At 44.6% G+C, this 18,105-nt stretch overlaps 1 protein-coding gene and 2 pseudogenes across 1 annotated transcript; 2 read left to right on the forward strand and 1 right to left on the reverse strand.

Moving 5' to 3' along the window:
* Positions 1-2,029: 2,029 nt before the first annotated feature.
* On the reverse strand, positions 2,030-2,985 carry LOC143400303 (olfactory receptor 5AR1-like; annotated as a pseudogene).
* Positions 2,986-10,893: 7,908 nt separating this feature from the next.
* On the forward strand, positions 10,894-11,856 carry LOC143398964 (olfactory receptor 2T29-like). Its single transcript, XM_076855659.2, has one exon. The coding sequence runs from the start codon at positions 10,894-10,896 to the stop codon at positions 11,854-11,856; it is 963 nt and encodes a 320-aa protein (XP_076711774.1).
* Positions 11,857-17,090: 5,234 nt separating this feature from the next.
* Positions 17,091-17,815, forward strand: LOC143400304 (olfactory receptor 2T5-like; annotated as a pseudogene).
* Positions 17,816-18,105: the final 290 nt, after the last annotated feature.

Here is an 18,105-nt window from a genome sequence, read left to right on the forward strand (position 1 = left end):
AGTTTTAATTTTTCCACGTTTTACTATCCACAGAGAATGAGAATGCAGAAGCAACCCTGGCACCTTCAGTGTGGGATGTGTTCAAGGACAGCTGAGTGAGGATGATGTAAATGTGCTTCTGAAGATGAAATATAACAGAAATCATACTGCTAATCGTGATTTTCCAGATAGGAATGGCAAGAGCCCCTGAAGAATTTACTTTACTATAAGAGCATGCAATAATTCATGTGTTTAAGGAACTGAACAGTTCACAGAAGAAGAATTACAATAGGTCACAAAATAATGAAAAAAATGTTACATCACTAGCAATTAGAGCAATGCAAATTAAATCTACACTGAGATTTTGTCTCACTATAGTCGGAATTGCAATTATCAAGAATGCAAGTAACAATAGATGTTGGTGAGGATGTGGGAAAAAGATTAACTGATACATCGATAGTACATCGATAATGGGATTGTAAATTAGGGTGAGCTTTCTGAAAAGCAGTAGGGAGATTCCTTAGAAAATTTAGAATGGAACCAACATTTGACCCAGTTATCCCATTATCCCTCTCCTTAGTATATATTTTTATATCCAAAGGATTTAAAAGCAGCTCAATTCACAATAGCTAAGCTATGTAACCAATATGCCTTTCAATAGATGAATGAATAAAGAAAATGTGGTATATATATACACAATGGAGTATTACTCAACCATAAGTATGAATGACTTTCTGACATTTGCCAGCAAATAGATGGATCTGGAGACTATACTGCTAGGTGAAATAAACAATCCCAAAAAATCAAGGTTGAATGTGTTCTCTGGTATGTGGATACTAACACAACCCGAGTGGTGAGGGTAAGAGTAGAAGTTCAGTGGATTAGACAATGGGAAATGGGGGAGAGGAAAAGGAAAGACAGTGGAATGAATGTGATGCAATTTACCCCTGTATCCATAGGAAAACAACACAGTGAATCCCACCATCTTGTACATCTACAAGAATGGAATCCTAACGAGAATAATATATATTTCATTCTTGTATAATAAAGTCAAACTGGATTCTATTGTCATGGATAACTAAAGAGAACCAACAAATTTTAAAATAAATAAATAAATTAAGATAACCTGGTACTTTGCTATCAATAGTTGGAAAAGGGAGACAGCATGAAAAGGAACTGCAACTGTAGTTTAATTCTGTCCCAGGGATGGAATTCTAAATTTTCTGAAAATACAACCATACAATACAGTGGTGGAGAAAGGGAGAGTCGAGCTTCAGCCCTGAGACCACCCAGTGTCCTCCTTAACATCCACTTGGTATCTGGGGGTTTCAGTTGTTGTCTGAATACAGTGTTCTTTCTTCAAGGAAAAAAAAAAGGAGGCGGTGCTTAAAAAACCATTGAATTGAATAAATATTGATTATTGATTGTAGACAACAGATAACTAAAGACTAAGGAGACTAAGAAGGAATAGCTAGTAAAGGATCATGAAATGTTCAGGAAAAACCTGTGAGAACTAGAAATTCATGATATTTAGAAAGATAAAGATCAAAGACAATGCATTCTACTCTTTGGATGTCTAAGCAGAGAATGGGTTGAATAGTTGCATCAGGAATGGTCAGGTAGTTTGGAATATAGGGGGGAAATCAGTAGGTTTTAGAAATGTTAAAAATGTGTTCCTCCTGTTATATTCAGGAAAATGATGTCAAGAAAGGAAAAAAAAAAGGGAAATTCATGATTAGGGGCCACAGCATGAGAGTGATGATAAAGACTTGAGAATACCATTCCAGAAAAACTCACAGAAAAAAAAAAAAAGAATTCTTACGGATATACTAAATAGAAGAATTATTTAAAAATGATTTTTATGGTACAATATGAAGAAATCAAGATTTGTATGTTTCTGTGGTGGAACTGTATGTAAAACCACTGAAGTGAAAGACCTTCTGGGGAGGGAGGAGAAGCAGCAGGTGATGGGTGGGGACGTCCATCCACAGGTGAGACTCAGCGGGAGGGCAGGGGAGGGATGGAGGAGGTTGTCTGCACCCCCTGGGCATCAGACCCCTGGACCAAGGCCAGCTGTGCAGCACCCAGCGCTCAGACTCCGCTGGCAGCTCAGCCTTTGCAGCTCGACCTTCATGTCTCCGTTCCTCAGAGAGTAGATGACGGGGTTCAAGGAAGGGGTGAGGATGGAGTAAAAGACGGTGCCAGACGACCCTGGGTGGGAGAGTCTTGAGAGGCAGACCTCAGATAGGTGAAGCTTCCACAGCCATAAAACAGAAGGAGGGTGGTCAGGCAGGAGAAGCAGGTGGACAAGGCCTTCCAGCGACGGTCCCCCGAGGGAATCCGTAGGAGGGTGGAGAGGATGCGGATGTAGGAGAGGACGGTGAGGGTGAAGGAGCTCAAGATGAGGCAAAGCCCACCTCTTGCCTAGGGTGGAAGTCAGCACAGGAGAGCCTCATGAGAGCGGGAATGTCACAGAAGAAATGCTCCACTCCCTTGGGCCAACAGAAGGGCAGGGAAAGGTATTGACTGTGTGGAAGGCAGAGTAGAGGGCCCCGCCCACCCCCGCCCACCCAAGACAGGACCGCCAGTGCCCAGCACCGCCAGTTCTCATGATGGTCCCATAGAGCAGGGGCCTGTAGATGGTCACGCACTGGTCATAAGACATGGCCATGAGCAGAAAGCACTCAGCTGAAGCAAGCATGAAAAACATAAGCTGAGCCACACACTTGAGGTAGGAAATGACCCCAGGGCCCTGTAGGGTGGGAGCCAGTGCCTGGGGATGGTGACCAAGGTGTAGCTCAGGTCCAGAAAACACGAATTCTTCAGGAAGAAGTACATGGGTGTGTGGAGGCGGCTGTGTCTAAGCACAGCTGTGATGATGGACATGTTCCCCAGGAGGCCAAAGGCATAGACCAACAGGAAAGAGACAATGACCAGTGGCCTCCATTCTGGGATGTGTGAGAAGCCCCTGAAGATGAAGTGAGTCACTCTGGTCTGATTGGACATTTCTCCCCCTCTGAAGTTGTGTTCAGATGCAGTGGCCACAGATAGCTAAGAGGAGGTCAGCCGGAAACATGTCCAGGGAGGTCCTTTGTCTACAGAGGTGCATCTTCTCTCAATGGAAAAACATCCTAGAAGCAGCTTATATGAGAATCATAATCCAGGAAATTGATTAATCACTCTGCAGCCTGTTCCCCAATTACACTGCTGGAAAACAGTGTGTCATGGAAGAGAGGAGACGAGGGGAGGGAGGGGAAAGAAGAGAGGAGAGGATAACAGAGGAGACAGATGTCTGACAATTTTTCCTCCCATTCATTGTGGGGGCTTTAGGTAAGAGGTCTCATGTATTTATTTCACACATTGACCCAGGTCACCACTTGGGGTGTTTCAGTGAATGGAGAGATGGTTCTTTTTTAACACTTTCCTTCCTCATGGTTCTCCTGCCCATAGATTTCCCCAGCCCTCCTAGGTTTTATAATACTCTGGAATAATACTTGGGAAAACACTAGCTATAATAAAAAACAAGGAATGGAACCCTGAAATGACACTGCTGTCCCACTCCTTTGTATTCATCCAAAAGAACTAAAATTGGCCTAGTATAGTGACACAGCCACATCCATCCACGTTTACAGCACAACTCCCAAGAGCCAAGATAGGGGACCAGCCCAGGAGCCTGTGAAGAGATGAATGGATCTAGAAAATGTGGACTAATATGGCTGAGTTTGCTCAGCCACCAAGAAGAATGAAATGATGTCATTTACTGGTAGGTGGATGGAGGTGGAACAAAGGGATGGAAGTGGAGAACTTCATGCTGAGTGAAATAAGCCAGAGTAAGAAAACCAAGGGTGGAATGTTTTCTCTCTTATGTGGGTTAGAACAAAATAAGGAATGGGGGAAAGAGTGGACCTCAAGAAGGGAAGACGGTGGAGTGGAAGGGTTGGGGTGGTGAGCAGGGATGGGGAGAGGAGGAGCTGAGAGATGAGGTTCACCAAACTATTCTGTGCACATGTGTAAACCCCCAGGGAAGGCCGCCCTTATGTTTATCTGCCCAGTGCTAATTTAAAAAACAACAAATAAATAGAAAGAAGGCCATTACAACAGGAAGGAGGTCAGGGAATAGGAAAGGGGAGGGGAAGGGGAAGTACAGGGGGTTGAAAGGTGGCAATTTAGTTTCATGCACATACTGATATTTCAAAATAAAACCCACTATCATGTATAACTATAATGCACCAATAAAATCATTAAAATTATTTAGTAAAAAAAATTAGTGTCAAATTTCTATAAGGAAAGTCTTACATATGGACTTCATTAATTCAATTTGAAATATGAAATATGTAATATAATTCAGAAAATATTATACACTGCACTTACTTCAGTACAATATATTTAATGAACATGGATATATTTTAGAAAAAGGAGAAGATCAAAACATGTACTAAGAAATCTAAAGTTCAAACACATTTTCAAACAGTTGCTCTTTGTGGGGACAAGTGCATGGAGTACTGCGCACATGGCATATGTTAAGGGCTTCTGGGTGACAGGCCACTCCCCTTGTGCTAGGCATGTGAACAGTAGGCCACTTACCCCTGTAGGCACAGCCCTGGGCATGAGGCCATGTGTTGCAGTCCCTGTGTTTGGTCCATAGCCCACTCCTTGATTGGTGGCTTCAAGGACAGTTAGCAGAAATTGCACTGATTGCTGCCTATAATCTGCCTAGCTGCTGCCTGAATATATAATACATGGTAACTGCTCAATAAAATCAGACCTGCCTCCTGCTTGGTCTCAAAGGTCTTGATTAGCAACTCTGCAGCCACACTCTCCTCTATCCTGTTCCGTGGACCTCCTTGCTGGAAGAGAGAGAGCCCACACATCTTTTCTCTGCACAGATGTGTCCAGGGGTACCATAGTGACATTCTGGCTCCTGACCCCTGTTGTGGATGCTGTCCCTCAAGCCTTATTTTTCAGACAGGGCAGGACATTTGCTGTGACACAGCAGCAGGAAGGTGCTGGGGAGTGGTCACAGGTCATCTCCTTCTGCAGACCCATTCTCACTCCTCCCAAGTCCACACTCATATGATTGACACTCCTGACTCAAGGCTTGGCTTTTTCAGCCAGGTCCTTTGACAAAGCCCTGACAACTGCCCATCAGCAACATTTTCAATAGGGAATTCTTATTTATTTTGGAAAGTTGGTTAAAGTTGGGAATTTTAACTTTATCCTAACATCTGATATGATTAAATATGTCCATGCAAACTTTTCTCTACAGTTACCTGCTGTGGAGGAGTCCTAGATTATTTAATAGCCTCAAACACGTTGAAGTTAAGTTGAGCACTTAACTGTCATATTGGAGTTAGAATACACAAAAGCAATTATGAGGGATCTTTTATAAAACAACTCTGCTAAGAACCAGGGAAACTGTCTTCTACTGAATGCATAAATTTAACGTAAGCCCTTGATTCCAGGTGTGCACACCAAATCCCTGCTCCTAGTGGTCTGGTTAGTGTCAGTTTCCTACTTGTTGTCTTTTCCCTCTGTGGGCCTGATCCTGTAGAGCAGGACAGGGCCTCTTGCCCTATGTGTAGTCTGTGCTCGGTGGAGAGTAAAGGAGTTAGCAGCCTGATTGCAACCTGGTGGAAGTTGTCCTTCACACACTAGGCTTTAGACGTGGTTCTGCAGGAGCTCACTCTAGCATTTCCAGCTGTGTGAGTGTGCAACCTCCTGCAGACACTCACCAAAAACCCACCATGAAATATGCTTGAATATGCTTGTGATGGTTATTGAATACCATTGCATCGTAGAAGCTCATCTGCTGCTCTGAGCCCTTTCTTCCCCAATTTACCCAAAGTCCAGAGAAGACATTTCCTATTCATAGCAGAACCAGAGCACCAAGGCCACAGCCCTGTCTCTGATCCCCACAACCACTCTCTGTATTCAACATTACTAAGAACTGAAAGAGGACAGGTGACCACAACTCTCCCCCATTGACTTCAGACCAATCAGTGGGCAGACAGAACTGGACTTGTAGGACACTAAAGAACATTATGTGCTAGAATTTGTCTTAGGACAGACATTTGTGTGATACTTCTCCAACATGAACAGAGAGGCTGAATTTATGAAACCATCAAGCACAATTATGAGCTGCCTCCTGAAGACTCACCTCACTGTGAGGACAGATTGAAGCAAAGGGACAGGGAGGGTGTTGTATGTTATGAAGGCCAAAGAGAGCAAGGGCAGCTGTTCACACCTCAGCCAGACTTTAAGGACAGGCAGAGGGGGGAAGTCCAGTAATGACACGCCTTCATTGCTCAAGAGGACTTAACACCAAGCACAGGTCACCTCACACACACCCACACAGGGAAACCATGTCAGGAATGGGAAGGAAGGAAAAATAGTTCCTTGGCAGAAAGGGAACTGAGCACCTCAGTTTTGTGTCTCTGTTTTTATGAGAAGCCCTTGCTAGATGTCTATCTTGCTGATTGACTGGAAATACCCACATCTTGCAGTGCTGCCAGAACTGCAACCTGCCTTCTGGGTGCAGGAGCCCAGAGCCCACAGGGTCCCTGTCACCTCCAGATGCTGCAGCTGCCTGGAACCATATCCAGAGAAAACACCCAGCTTGTTTATTCCACTCACATTGCAACAGCCCACAAGGCTGCACCTCACAGCTTTACAGGAAACCAGGAGACCATGGAGGCAGGACAAGTCATCTGCAGGCTGATGCCCTGCAGGTCAGGTGGCTACAGGAGACAGCCAGACCAACAGACAGTGTGGTAGAGCAAAGCCATCACAAAACCTCCAGCTCAGGGGAAATGATCAGCATGGCTCCAGAATGTACACAGAAGCAAAGTTGAGAGGGAATTGGTTACAAATTCCAGGATGGTAGGCCTGCTTCTGTCTTCCTATTTTATCCAAGCTGATACGACATGATGTACACTCAACAGATGTTTGAAACACTTGCACTTTTTAGGCAGGATAGGACTTCATCTCATTTTATTGCATTGAACTCAGGACTTCAGGCATGCTAGGCAGGAGCTCTACCACTGAGCTACACCTCCACTCTAGGGATTTAACATTTACAGGACAATTTTAAATTTTTAAAAGAACAAATTTAAATTTTAAAATTTAAATTCTCATTGAACCAGTTTGTGCTCTGAGACTTTTCAATAATTTGCATGTCAGTAATAAAAATAAAAACAAAAAGATTAAAATTAAATTCTAAACTAGAGCAACCTGGATGGCCATGAATGACAGGAAACAAGGAGCACATGCAGGGAGGTGAGAGAGTGGAGGAAAGATGTGGGGTGGATCCTCTGTCTAGTTTCCCACAGCATTGACCAGAGTGATAGTTTTGATGCATTAGTTGAACTCTGACCTTCAGGTTTTATCCCTATAATAATAGTGTCTCACAGAATCCACTTCATGGTCACGTGAGTACACACACACACATAGACACACACACACACACACACACACACACACACACACACGGTATGTTTGATAAACCAATCCAGACTAAATCCTCCTACATGTCACTGGTCAGGCGTTGTAGACAGGGTGAGAGTGGAAAGGATTGTCAACATTGGTGAAGCCTAGAGTTGAACAAAGAGGGAGACAGGACAGGATGAGGATGACCCAGAGCTGTGCCCCAGAGAGCTCTGCTGCCTCCTCGGCTCTAACTGCAGTGTCCTCCAGGCCCCAGAGGATCTGTGAACAGACATGTCTCATCCAGTCCCCTGTGAGCATCCTAAACCAGGGGTGACGCCACCCTCCTCTTCCTGGTGACTTAGACAGGCCACACTCCCTGGCCATCTGGGTGAGGAGCAGCATGCTCTGAGGTGAGTTCAGCCAGGCAGGTGGCCCTGGAGCTCAGGGCCATGACTGTGCTGGGCTTGCTGACCTGCTGTTGAGGTGCTCTGTTAGGTCCTCACGGCATTTCCTCATCTTTCTCTATCACCTGTTTTTCTGACAAATAGAAATGTGTTCTCATCTTCGAATTTTCATATAGAATTTATTTGCTGCAACATCTTAAGGAGTGTATTTTTATTTGGGATTATTTATGGACATAGGAGTATATATTCCTTCTTATGCTTCAGATGGTTGATAGGAAGCTGCATTAGTTGTCCCAAGACTGCAACTTTGCAGAGGGAGAAGGGCTGTCCTTGCTTCACATGGAGGTGACTCCTAGGGTCACAGCAATGCTGGAAGCAAGTGTCCTGAGCCTGTTCATTTTTCCCTGATGACACACGGTGAGTGGACCAGACCTGAGCTGTTCATGGCAGAGGGAGAACACTGTTTTCCAAGGACACTGAAGGAGGTGCTCTGCTGCACCCTGGGTTGGGACACGGCCCTCTCTTGAGTCACTTGTGTGATGTTAGGCAGAGACCCTGAGACCCTGGATTGTCAGTCTGTACTAGAAGGAAATAAGAAGACCTCAGAGGCTCTGTGAAAGCTGGAGCATGGTCAGCAATTCCTGGATGCTGCTGACTAATAAGGTGGCTCTGTGTTTGTCTACCAAAATTGTCACCAATTCCCCAAGTTAAACGTGCATCAGGCTGCTCCCATGAAACATACGCAGGTGCCTAGAGAAGAGTAAGAGAGCAGGTGGGACAGGCCCAGGATGTGGAGCAGACTGGGTCCCTGGTCCTGTATATTCTTGGGGTGCTATGCTCCCTAACAGTGGCAGAACCTCTCCCTCACTGCCCCTCTCTCCTCTGTCCTCTCAGAAAATTCTGTCCCTGTCTTCACTGCAGCTGTTTGTGTCCATTCCTTGCTCCACTTTGTCCACAGAGTTTGATGGGACAGAAGGTGTGATTTCAGTTCATGGGAAAGATCTCAAATTCTCCAAAGAGCTCAGCCTTCATCTGCCAACAGGTTAGGATTTCATGGACAGGAAGTCTATCTGTCTATCATGTCTTTCTCCACTGTCTGTCATCCACCTACTACCCCCTACCCACCTACCATCTCTGTCCCTGGGCGTGCACCTCTCCTGCTGTCTACCTCTGCAGTGGGTCTCAGTCATGCTAGACCCTAGGGCTACAGCATCAGAAGCCGTGTATTGTGTCCACTGCTTCAGTGCCTCCCAGCAGGGGCTGTCAAAAGTGGACTATCACATCTGGTTTAGGATATAATACAAGGGAGAAAATGTGCTTCAACTTTCCTTTTTTAAAAAAATACCTTTGTATTCTAGCTACTGTTAGTCTTTCTAGAGAGAAGAGACATCAGACCCTCAGGCTGAGAGAGAATCAGATTTAACAGTTATGCTTTCAGAAGCAGAAGATTGGAAAGGTTTAATCTCTTTAATAGAAAACGTGGAAGAAGCCACTATTGATTTCCTTAAGAAAGGTGGGGCACATTTTATGTTCATTGCCCTTTTTACTTATTTTGTCCCTATATAAAAATCCTGCCTCAAATATTATGGATGCTGTTTTCCGTGTAGAGTCTGAAAATGACCTCCAGAAGTGCAGACAAGGTTAACAAGCCCTTGACCTGTATTCAGCATCTACACAGAGGTGGCTGAGCATCAAGACAATGCAGGCAACAGTGAGCTGCCCTGAGACCTCTCCGTGTGGTTCTGTTAACTCTCTGACTCTCAGTGTCCATGAAAATTGGTTGTGTCTGTAAATAAATCAGATGATGTTGGTAAAATAGCCAAAGCCTTTCTGGTGAATAGCAGTGATCCCCAAATGCTTGTTCTGCACCTGAGATTGAGTGCAAATGGCAGAGATGGAAGATGGACCAGGAGGAGCCCTGGCTGTGCTGAATTTTCATAAGAGCTTTTCCAGGAAGCTGTGCTTAGTGAGGGTCATACCAATAACTATCTCAGACAGTTCATATTTATATTTATTTATTCATTTTATACAAAATAAATAAGGCAACATAAAAATTGTCAAATCCAAATATTTTCCTTTAAAGTTGATTGTAAGCTTTATTTGCATGTCTTTTCTCATGTAATCCTGAAAACCGAATATTGGAGACATAAATAGTTACCCAAATTGGAGAAATGAAGGACGGTATCTCGTAACAACAGCAGTGACAGCCAGGTCTAGGACAAGTTCTGAAGAGTGGGTAGTGCAGATGTCAATCAACAGCATGCCTGTTTCTTCATTTGTGAAAGTCACAAATCAGGGAACTTTCATTTCTTTGCCTCACTTCATCCTCACCACACCTGGTGTCAGGTGTCATTCTAATCATCTCTCAGGCAGAGTGGACAAGGAAGGGGAGGTCAGGGGTAGCAAGAGTCAAGGTTGGAAACCAGCCATGACCTTGGATTATTATGGATGGGTGCTCCTCAGGTCTCAAAAGGTTTGGTCCTGTGTGTAGACTGCAGTGTACTGGAGAGAACAGCAGAGTCATTCCAGACTCACAGAACCTCCCGGCAAGTCCTGGTCCTATAAACGTTGGGGGTTCAAATGTTAAATGTGCATTCCATGAATTATGCCTCAGTAAAGTTTTAAACATTTCTAGTATACCATATAGATCTGAGAGTCTTATAATGCCAGCTAAAACCAAATTGTTACACCAGAAATATTAACACTTATTTCATACTTGAATAACTTAAACTCAGGAATTAGTGATTCCCCTTGTTTGCCAATGTCCCCTACTTTTTTGAGCAACGATTCTGAATATATGCACTTGTCATTGACAAACTGCTTTCTTTAGGAAGTTCATGAACTTGAACTGTTGCAACCTCACTACAAGTTACCAGCTCACTTCACCCACAGGTGAGCTTTTAGATACTTTTTAAAAAATATTGTTTACTACAGGTCATCAGAACTCCTAGGATCTACAGGCTCTGGAACGTCCTCTGGTTGGGCACAATCAGGCTGGTGCACAGGTGTGTGGCAGCTAAAAAGTCACTTCAGCCCTCTGTACAACATTAACCCAAAGCTTTCTTGGTGGCCAAGGTAGAGCCTCATGGACATCACCACCTGGATGACCAACCACACAGGGTGGGCAGATTTCATTCTGGTGGGACTCTTCAGGCAATCTCAACACCCAGCTCTGCTTTGTATTGTCATTTTTCTGGTTTTCCTGATGGCCTTGTCTGGAAATGCTGTCCTGATCATCCTGATACACTCCAGTGCCAAACTCCACACCCCCATGTACTTCTTCATCAGCCAGCTGTCCCTCATGGACATGATGTACATCTCTATCACTGTGCCCAAGATGCTCCTGGACCAGGTGCTGGGTGTAAGTACCATCTCAGTCCCTGAATGTGGGATACAGATGTTCCTCTACTTGACACTAGTAGGTTCTGAGTTTTTCCTTCTGGCAGCCATGGCCTATGACCGCTACATGGCCATCTGCCATCCACTTCGCTATCCAGTCCTCATTAACCATAGAGTGTGTCTCCTCCTGGCATCTGGCTGCTGGTTCCTAGGATCAGTGGATGGCTTCATGCTCACTCCTGTCACCATGACCTTCCCATTCTGCAGATCCCGGGAAATCCAGCACTTCTTCTGTGAAGTCCCTGCTGTGATGAAGCTCTCCTGCTCAGACACCTCACTCTATGAGACACTCATGTACCTGTGCTGTGTCCTCATGCTCCTCATCCCTGTGACAGTCATTTCAGGATCCTATTCCTGCATCCTCCTCACCATCCACAGAATGAACTCAGCAGAGGGCAGGAGGAAGGCCCTGGCCACCTGCTCCTCACACATGATGGTGGTCACACTCTTCTATGGCGCTGCCGTCTACACCTACATGCTCCCCAGCTCCTACCACACCCCTCAGAAGGACATGGTGGTTTCTGTGTTTTACACCATTCTCACCCCTGTGCTGAACCCCTTAATCTACAGTTTCAGGAACAAGGATGTCACTGGGGCTCTGAGGAAAATGTTGAGTGTGGGACCTGTCTTTCAGGAAACAGTAAAGTAGGGGATTTGAGTTCCATGGTTTCTCCTTCTCTCCACATCAGATGATGAAGATCTCCTGGGTTCCTACTGCACAGTGCTGTACCCCTTTGCTCCTCTCAGGGGCGAGCCTCCCCAGTCCACTGCTTGTGCATTCAGAGTCCTCATGCAGCTCCCCGGATCCACCTTATATACCTAAGTTGACAAGGACTTTCTCCTTCTAGGGGAAAATATTCATATCATTACAAAATACATAGTGGATATTTAGATAAAGTGGCCATGAGGTGATTGATAGGTGGACAGAGGCAAGGGATGGTGAAGAATATGTAGACAATTAATGGGTACACAGTAAACCATAGATGAGTCGAAGTTTAGGGTTCATGGGAGTTAGTTGTACTATTCTTGTTCATGCTAATACTCTGCAAGTTTCAAATCACATATAAGAGTTAAATAACAGGCTTTCCTTCCTTTTGTAAAAAGGACATTTCTGCTTGTGGCAGTGTGACATAGTATCTAGGATAACATGCTCATATCATTGTGTCTAATTTTACTTAGTGCAGTTCCTTCCTTGAGGAACATTCTCAAGATTCAACCATGAAGGTATCCAGTGGTTGTTGCTCTCTGAAATCTTTAGGATCCTGTTATGTGAAAAAGATTCAAGACCACATGGATGACCATGGGGGAAATGCCAATTCTGGGTGGAAGGAGAGTTTCATGCAGGCTCCCTACCAGAGATGCATCTGAGGTAGTACTTGAAACATTAAGAGATGTGGTTTGGATGTGATATGTTCACCAGAGCTCCTGTACCAATTCAGGGATATTCAGGAGGAAAATGACTAGATTATGGAACTATAACTTAATCATTCCATCTTTTTAAATGGACTTTCTGGGAGTTAAGTGTAGGCAAGTGGGGTTTGTCTGGATTAGATTGGTCACTGCATGTAAGCCCTGGAAGTGTGCTTCTTCTCTTTGGTTGAAATAACAGACATTTGTAGAAGAGAGATTTCATCCTCTTAGCCAAAGAAAAAGGTTGTCCCCTCCAAGAAAATGGCATTAAAAACTTACTACAAAGTTTACACATAAAATCTTGCTTAGGATTACATTCAAATTCAAATTCAAAAAACAATAGGGAGGGCCATCAAATTTCCCAGTAGACTCCATCCTGCTTAGAATCTCTGAGTGACCCTAGCTAGTAAAGACTCTTTTCTGCATTGTAATCCTCTTGCTCACCTTGGTTATCCTTCCCAACTTCAACATTGTCCTGCTATCCTGTGTGGACCCCCATTTCCACAACCCCATGAACTTCTTAGTAATTTTTCTTCTTAGATCCGGACTTACACTTGACCCCATGCCCCAGATGCTGTTCCACCAGCAGAGTGCACCCCAAATAAATTATTGCTGTCTCAGAAGTAAATGTATTAAAAATAATAAAAAATAAAAAATAACTCAACCTCATTTCTTAGAAATTTGAAGGAGGATATTTTAGAAGACATCAAAACATACTAAGATTTTCCCAGCACACACACACTGAAAGGAATCATTAAATTTGTCAAATTAAACATAATGCTTCAGGAAATTCTGATGAAACTAATATAACAATAACCAATGAAATTAAGTGTTGTAGCCCATTATATTGAGTTACTACTTTGAATACATTAGTATATCACTGTATATTTATGAAGAAAAGATTTCACTAAAAAAATGTGCAAAGAACATAGTCATTCCATAAAGTGGTCGTTACATGGAGAAGCATGAAAAATCATATAGATATATTAGTAAGCAAGAAATGCAAGTCAAATATGACTCTAATAAATTTACTAAGGTGGAAAAATACCATACTCCAGGCTGGTTTAGGCAGAGCTGGATGTTGTAGCATGATTTGGTAGTTAACAGAAAGCAACTTATTGCTATATATCAAAATGTTTGGATGACTATTCCCTGTATGGAATTACTTTACAAAACAAACTAACTGAGAGAGTGATTACTGTATAAGCATTTTTATTTCAGCTCTGTTTATAATTGATGTTTTTTAGCATAGAACAACCGTGCACCTTTAGAAAGGGACTGTATTTCTGTTTAAATCACCTGATACATAGTAACCACATTAAATCATTTTTAATAAAAGGCAACACCACAAATTCCAAGCTGAAGAGACTTCATGCAAAGAGTTGGCTGCAAAGTGGCCATGACCTAAGTGAGGCTGGTGGAGCAGAAGGGAGCCTGTCAGCTAAGGACCCCATTCCTCCCTCTGCATCTGCTGTGCACTCTCTACTGAGTGTGGAGACTGTAGCCCAGTCATAGGCAGGATGCCATAGCGACCCAGGTACCCATGTCCTGCAGTGCTGCTGGAACTCAAAATGCCTTTGGATGTTGGAGCCTGGAGCCAACAGGGTCCCTGTTGTGCCCAGATGCTTCAGCTTCCACGGATCATCTCCAGGAGGGAGAAAAGTCCCAGTTTCTTAGTTTCTCCCACACTCAAGGGGACCCCAGGGCTGCATCCCACAGAGTTACAGGAAGCCAGGGGGACAAGGAGGCAGGATAAGCCATCTACAGGCTGAAGCCCTGCAGGTCACAGGTAGGTACAGCTCAGGAGGCAGCCTGGCCAACAGTGTGTGTGTGTGGACCCAGGCTGTCACAAGACCTGCATGGTAGGGTAAATAATAAGCATTGTTTCAGACATAGATTTAAAAAAAATTGAGAAGAATTTCACTGCAAATTTTGAGAGGGACCTGTTAAAAAACAGATGTTGAAGGATCTTGCTTCTGTCTTCCCCTATTTCATTGTAGCTGCTACAACAAGTGTACACTGAACAGATATTTGAAGCACTTGTAGTTTGTAGGCAGGATAGGATTTATTTCATTTTACTGCATGCTAGTTATTGAACTCAGGGCTTCATGCATGCTCAGCAGGAGCCATAATCCCTGAGCTACACCTCCACTCTTAACATTTAAAGCATGATTTTTACCTGGGTAAATATATTACAATAAACATTTAAATTTTCAATGAAACAGTTTGTGCTTTGAGACTTCTCAATAATTTGCATATCAGTAGTTGAAATAAAAGCAAATACTTTAAAATTAAATTCTAAATTATAATGACCTAGATGGCCAGTGAGTGACAGGAAACAAGGAGCACAAGCAGGGACATAAGAGAGTGAGGTGGACCTGTGAGGAGGACTCCTTCCAGGCTTCCAGGACACTGAGGAGGTGATGCTTTTCTTACACAACACACACGCACGCGCACGCACACACACACACACACACACACACACACACGGTATGTTTGATAAACCAATCCAGACTAAATCCTCCTACATGTCACTTGTCAGGCGTTGTAGACAGGGTGAGAGTGGAGAGGACTGTTAACATTGGTGAAGCCTGGAGTTGAACAAAGAGGGAGACAGGACAGGATGAGGATGACCCAGAGCTGTGCCCCAGAGAGCTCTGCTGCTTCCTTGGCTCTAACTGCAGTGTCCTCCAGGTCCCAGAGGATCTGTGAACAGACATGTCTCATCCAGTCCCCTGTTAGCATCCTAAACCAGGGGTGACGCCACCCTTCTCTTCCTGGTGACTTAGCCAGGCCACACTCCCTGGCCATCTGGGTGAGGCACAGCATCCTCTGAGGTGAGTTCAGCCAGGCAGGTGGCCCTGGAGCTCAGGGCCATGGCTGAGCAGGGCTTGCTGTTCTGCTGTTGAGGTGGTCTCTTAGGTCCTCACGGCATTTCCTCATCTTTCTCTATCACCTGTTTTTCAGGAAAAAAAATAAAATAAAATGTTTTCTTCTTAAAACTTTCATATACATTTATTTACTGTAACATCTTAAATTTTGAGTTTTTATTCCTAATTATTTATGGACATATAATGTTATATATTCCTTCTTATGCTTCAGATGGTGGTAGGAAGCTACACTAGTCGTCCTGAGACTGCAACTTTGCAGAGGGAGAAGGGCTATCCTTGCTTCACATGGAGGTGACTCCCGAGATTGCAGCAATGCTGGAAGCAAGTATCCTGAGCATGTTCATGTTTCTCTAAGCACATAGATGGTGAGTGGACCAGATCCAAGCTGTCCATGACAGAGGAGGACACTGTTTTCCAAGGACACTGAGCAGTGAGGTGCTCTGCTGTACCCAGGGGCAGGATACAAACCCTCACTTGGGTCACTTTTGTGATGTTAGGCAGAGGCCTGAGACCCTGGATTGTCAGTCTGTACTAGGAAGAACAAGATGTGAGGACCTCAGAGGCTCTGGGGAAGGTGAAGACAGTGATCCCTGGATGCTTTTGGTTTCTAGGGATGGCTGAGTATTTCTCTACCAGCACTGTTACCAGTTCCCTACTGAAGCATGCACTAGCTGTTCCTATGAAACTCCAGCAACTGCCTAGAGAAGAGTGAGAGAGAGCACGCCAGGCCCTGTTTGTGGAGCAGACCATGTTCCCTGATCCTCTGGTGTCTTGGGGTCACTATGTGTTGCTCCAGGACAGTGGCAGAGATTCCCCCAGTAGCCTCCCTCCTCTCGTGGCCTCCTCTCTCCCTCCATTCTCTCATCAAGTGCTGTCCACTTCTCCCACTAGCTGGTGGACTCTGGTCTTGCTCCACTTTGTCCACAGAGGTAGACAGGGCAGCCATTGTGATTCCTGTTCATTCTGCATAGATCTTGCCCTTCATCTATCAGCAGAGTAGGATAAGATGGAGAGGAAATCTGTCTATTCATCCACCTATCATCTCTGTGTCATCTAAATATCTTCTACCTTGTACCCACCCACTGACCTACCAATCCTTCCCCCTTCTATGCACCTCTCCTGTCTTCTGCCCTGGGTCTCAGTCATGCTGGACACTGAGCTACAGCGTTAGGAGCACTGTGTTCTCTGCTTCAGCCCTTCCCAGCAAAGGCTGTCAAGAGTGAAGTGCCACAGCTGGTTTTAGGGACTGTTACCAGGGTTCAAACAAAAACTTTAATTTCTTAAAAGAACACCTCTGCGTTATAGCTCATGCTAGTCTTTCTAAGGAGAGATGATAGAACCTTCCTGTAGATAGTGCATCAAATTTAACAGTTAATCTGTCAGAACCAGAGAGCTGGAAATGTTTACTGTCTTTGAGAGAAAATGGGAAAGAAGTCATTATTGATTTCCTTAAGAAAGGCCAGGTGTGTTTTCTGTCCACCCATATTTCTAACTTATTTTATCACTATTTAAAAACCCCACCTCATCTCATTTAACTGGTGTTTTTCTTGCATAGAGGGACAGTGACATCTGAAGTTCAGTGATGTCCCTCTCCATCACTGTGACCAAGGTGCTCCTGGACCAGGTGCTCGGTGTAAGTACCATCTCAGTCCCTGAATGTGGGATGCAGATGTTCCTCTGTGTGACACTCACAGGTTCTAATTTTTTCTTTTTAGGTGCCATGGCCTATGACTAAGGCATAGCCATCTGCCATCCTCTTCGTTACCCTATGCTCATGAACCACAGGGTGTGTCTCCTCCTGGCATCTGACTGCTGGTTCCTGGGATCAGTGGATGGCTTCATGCTCACTCCTGTCACCATGACCTTCCCATTCTGCAGATCCCAGGAGATCCAGCACTTCTTCTGTGAAGTCCCTGCTGTGATGAAGCTCTCCTGCTCAGACACCTCGCTCTATGAGACGCTCATGTACCTGTGCTGTGTCCTCATGCTCCTCATCCCTGTGACAGTCATTTCAGGATCCTATTCCTGCATCCTCCTCACCATCCACAGAATGAACTCAGCAGAGGGCAGGAGGAAGGCCCTGGCCACCTGCTCCTCACACATGATGGTGGTCACACTCTTCTATGGCGCTGCCGTCTATACCTACATGCTCCCCAGCTCCTACCACACCCCTCAGAAGGACATGGTGGTGTCTGTGTTTTACACCATACTCACCTCTGTGCTGTACAGTTTCAGGAACAAGGATGTTCTGGGGCTCTGAGGAAAATGTTGAACGTGGGACCTGTCTTTCAGGAAATAGTAAATTAGGGGATTTGAGTTCCATGGTTTCTCCTTCTCTCCACGTCAGATTATGAAGATCTCCTGGTGCCATCTCCTGGGCTCCTACTCCACAGTGCTACACCCCTTTGCTCCTCTCAGGGGTGAGTCTCTTCTGTCTACTGCTTGTGCATTCAGGGTCCTCATGCAGCTCCCCTGGATCCACCTTATATACCTAAGTTGACAAGGACTTTCTCCTTCTAGGGGAAAATATTCATAGCATTACAAAATACATAGTGGATATTTAGAGGAAATGGTCACAAGGTGTTCTGGTATAATGG

The sequence above is a fragment of the Callospermophilus lateralis genome (assembly GCF_048772815.1).
Source record: "Callospermophilus lateralis isolate mCalLat2 chromosome 5 unlocalized genomic scaffold, mCalLat2.hap1 SUPER_5_unloc_1, whole genome shotgun sequence".
Classification (NCBI taxonomy): domain Eukaryota; kingdom Metazoa; phylum Chordata; class Mammalia; order Rodentia; family Sciuridae; genus Callospermophilus; species Callospermophilus lateralis.

Coding starts and splice junctions, on each gene's coding strand:
- LOC143398964 (XM_076855659.2), top strand. CDS start 10,894: ATGGACATCACCACCTGGATGACCAACCACACAGGGTGGGCAGATTTC.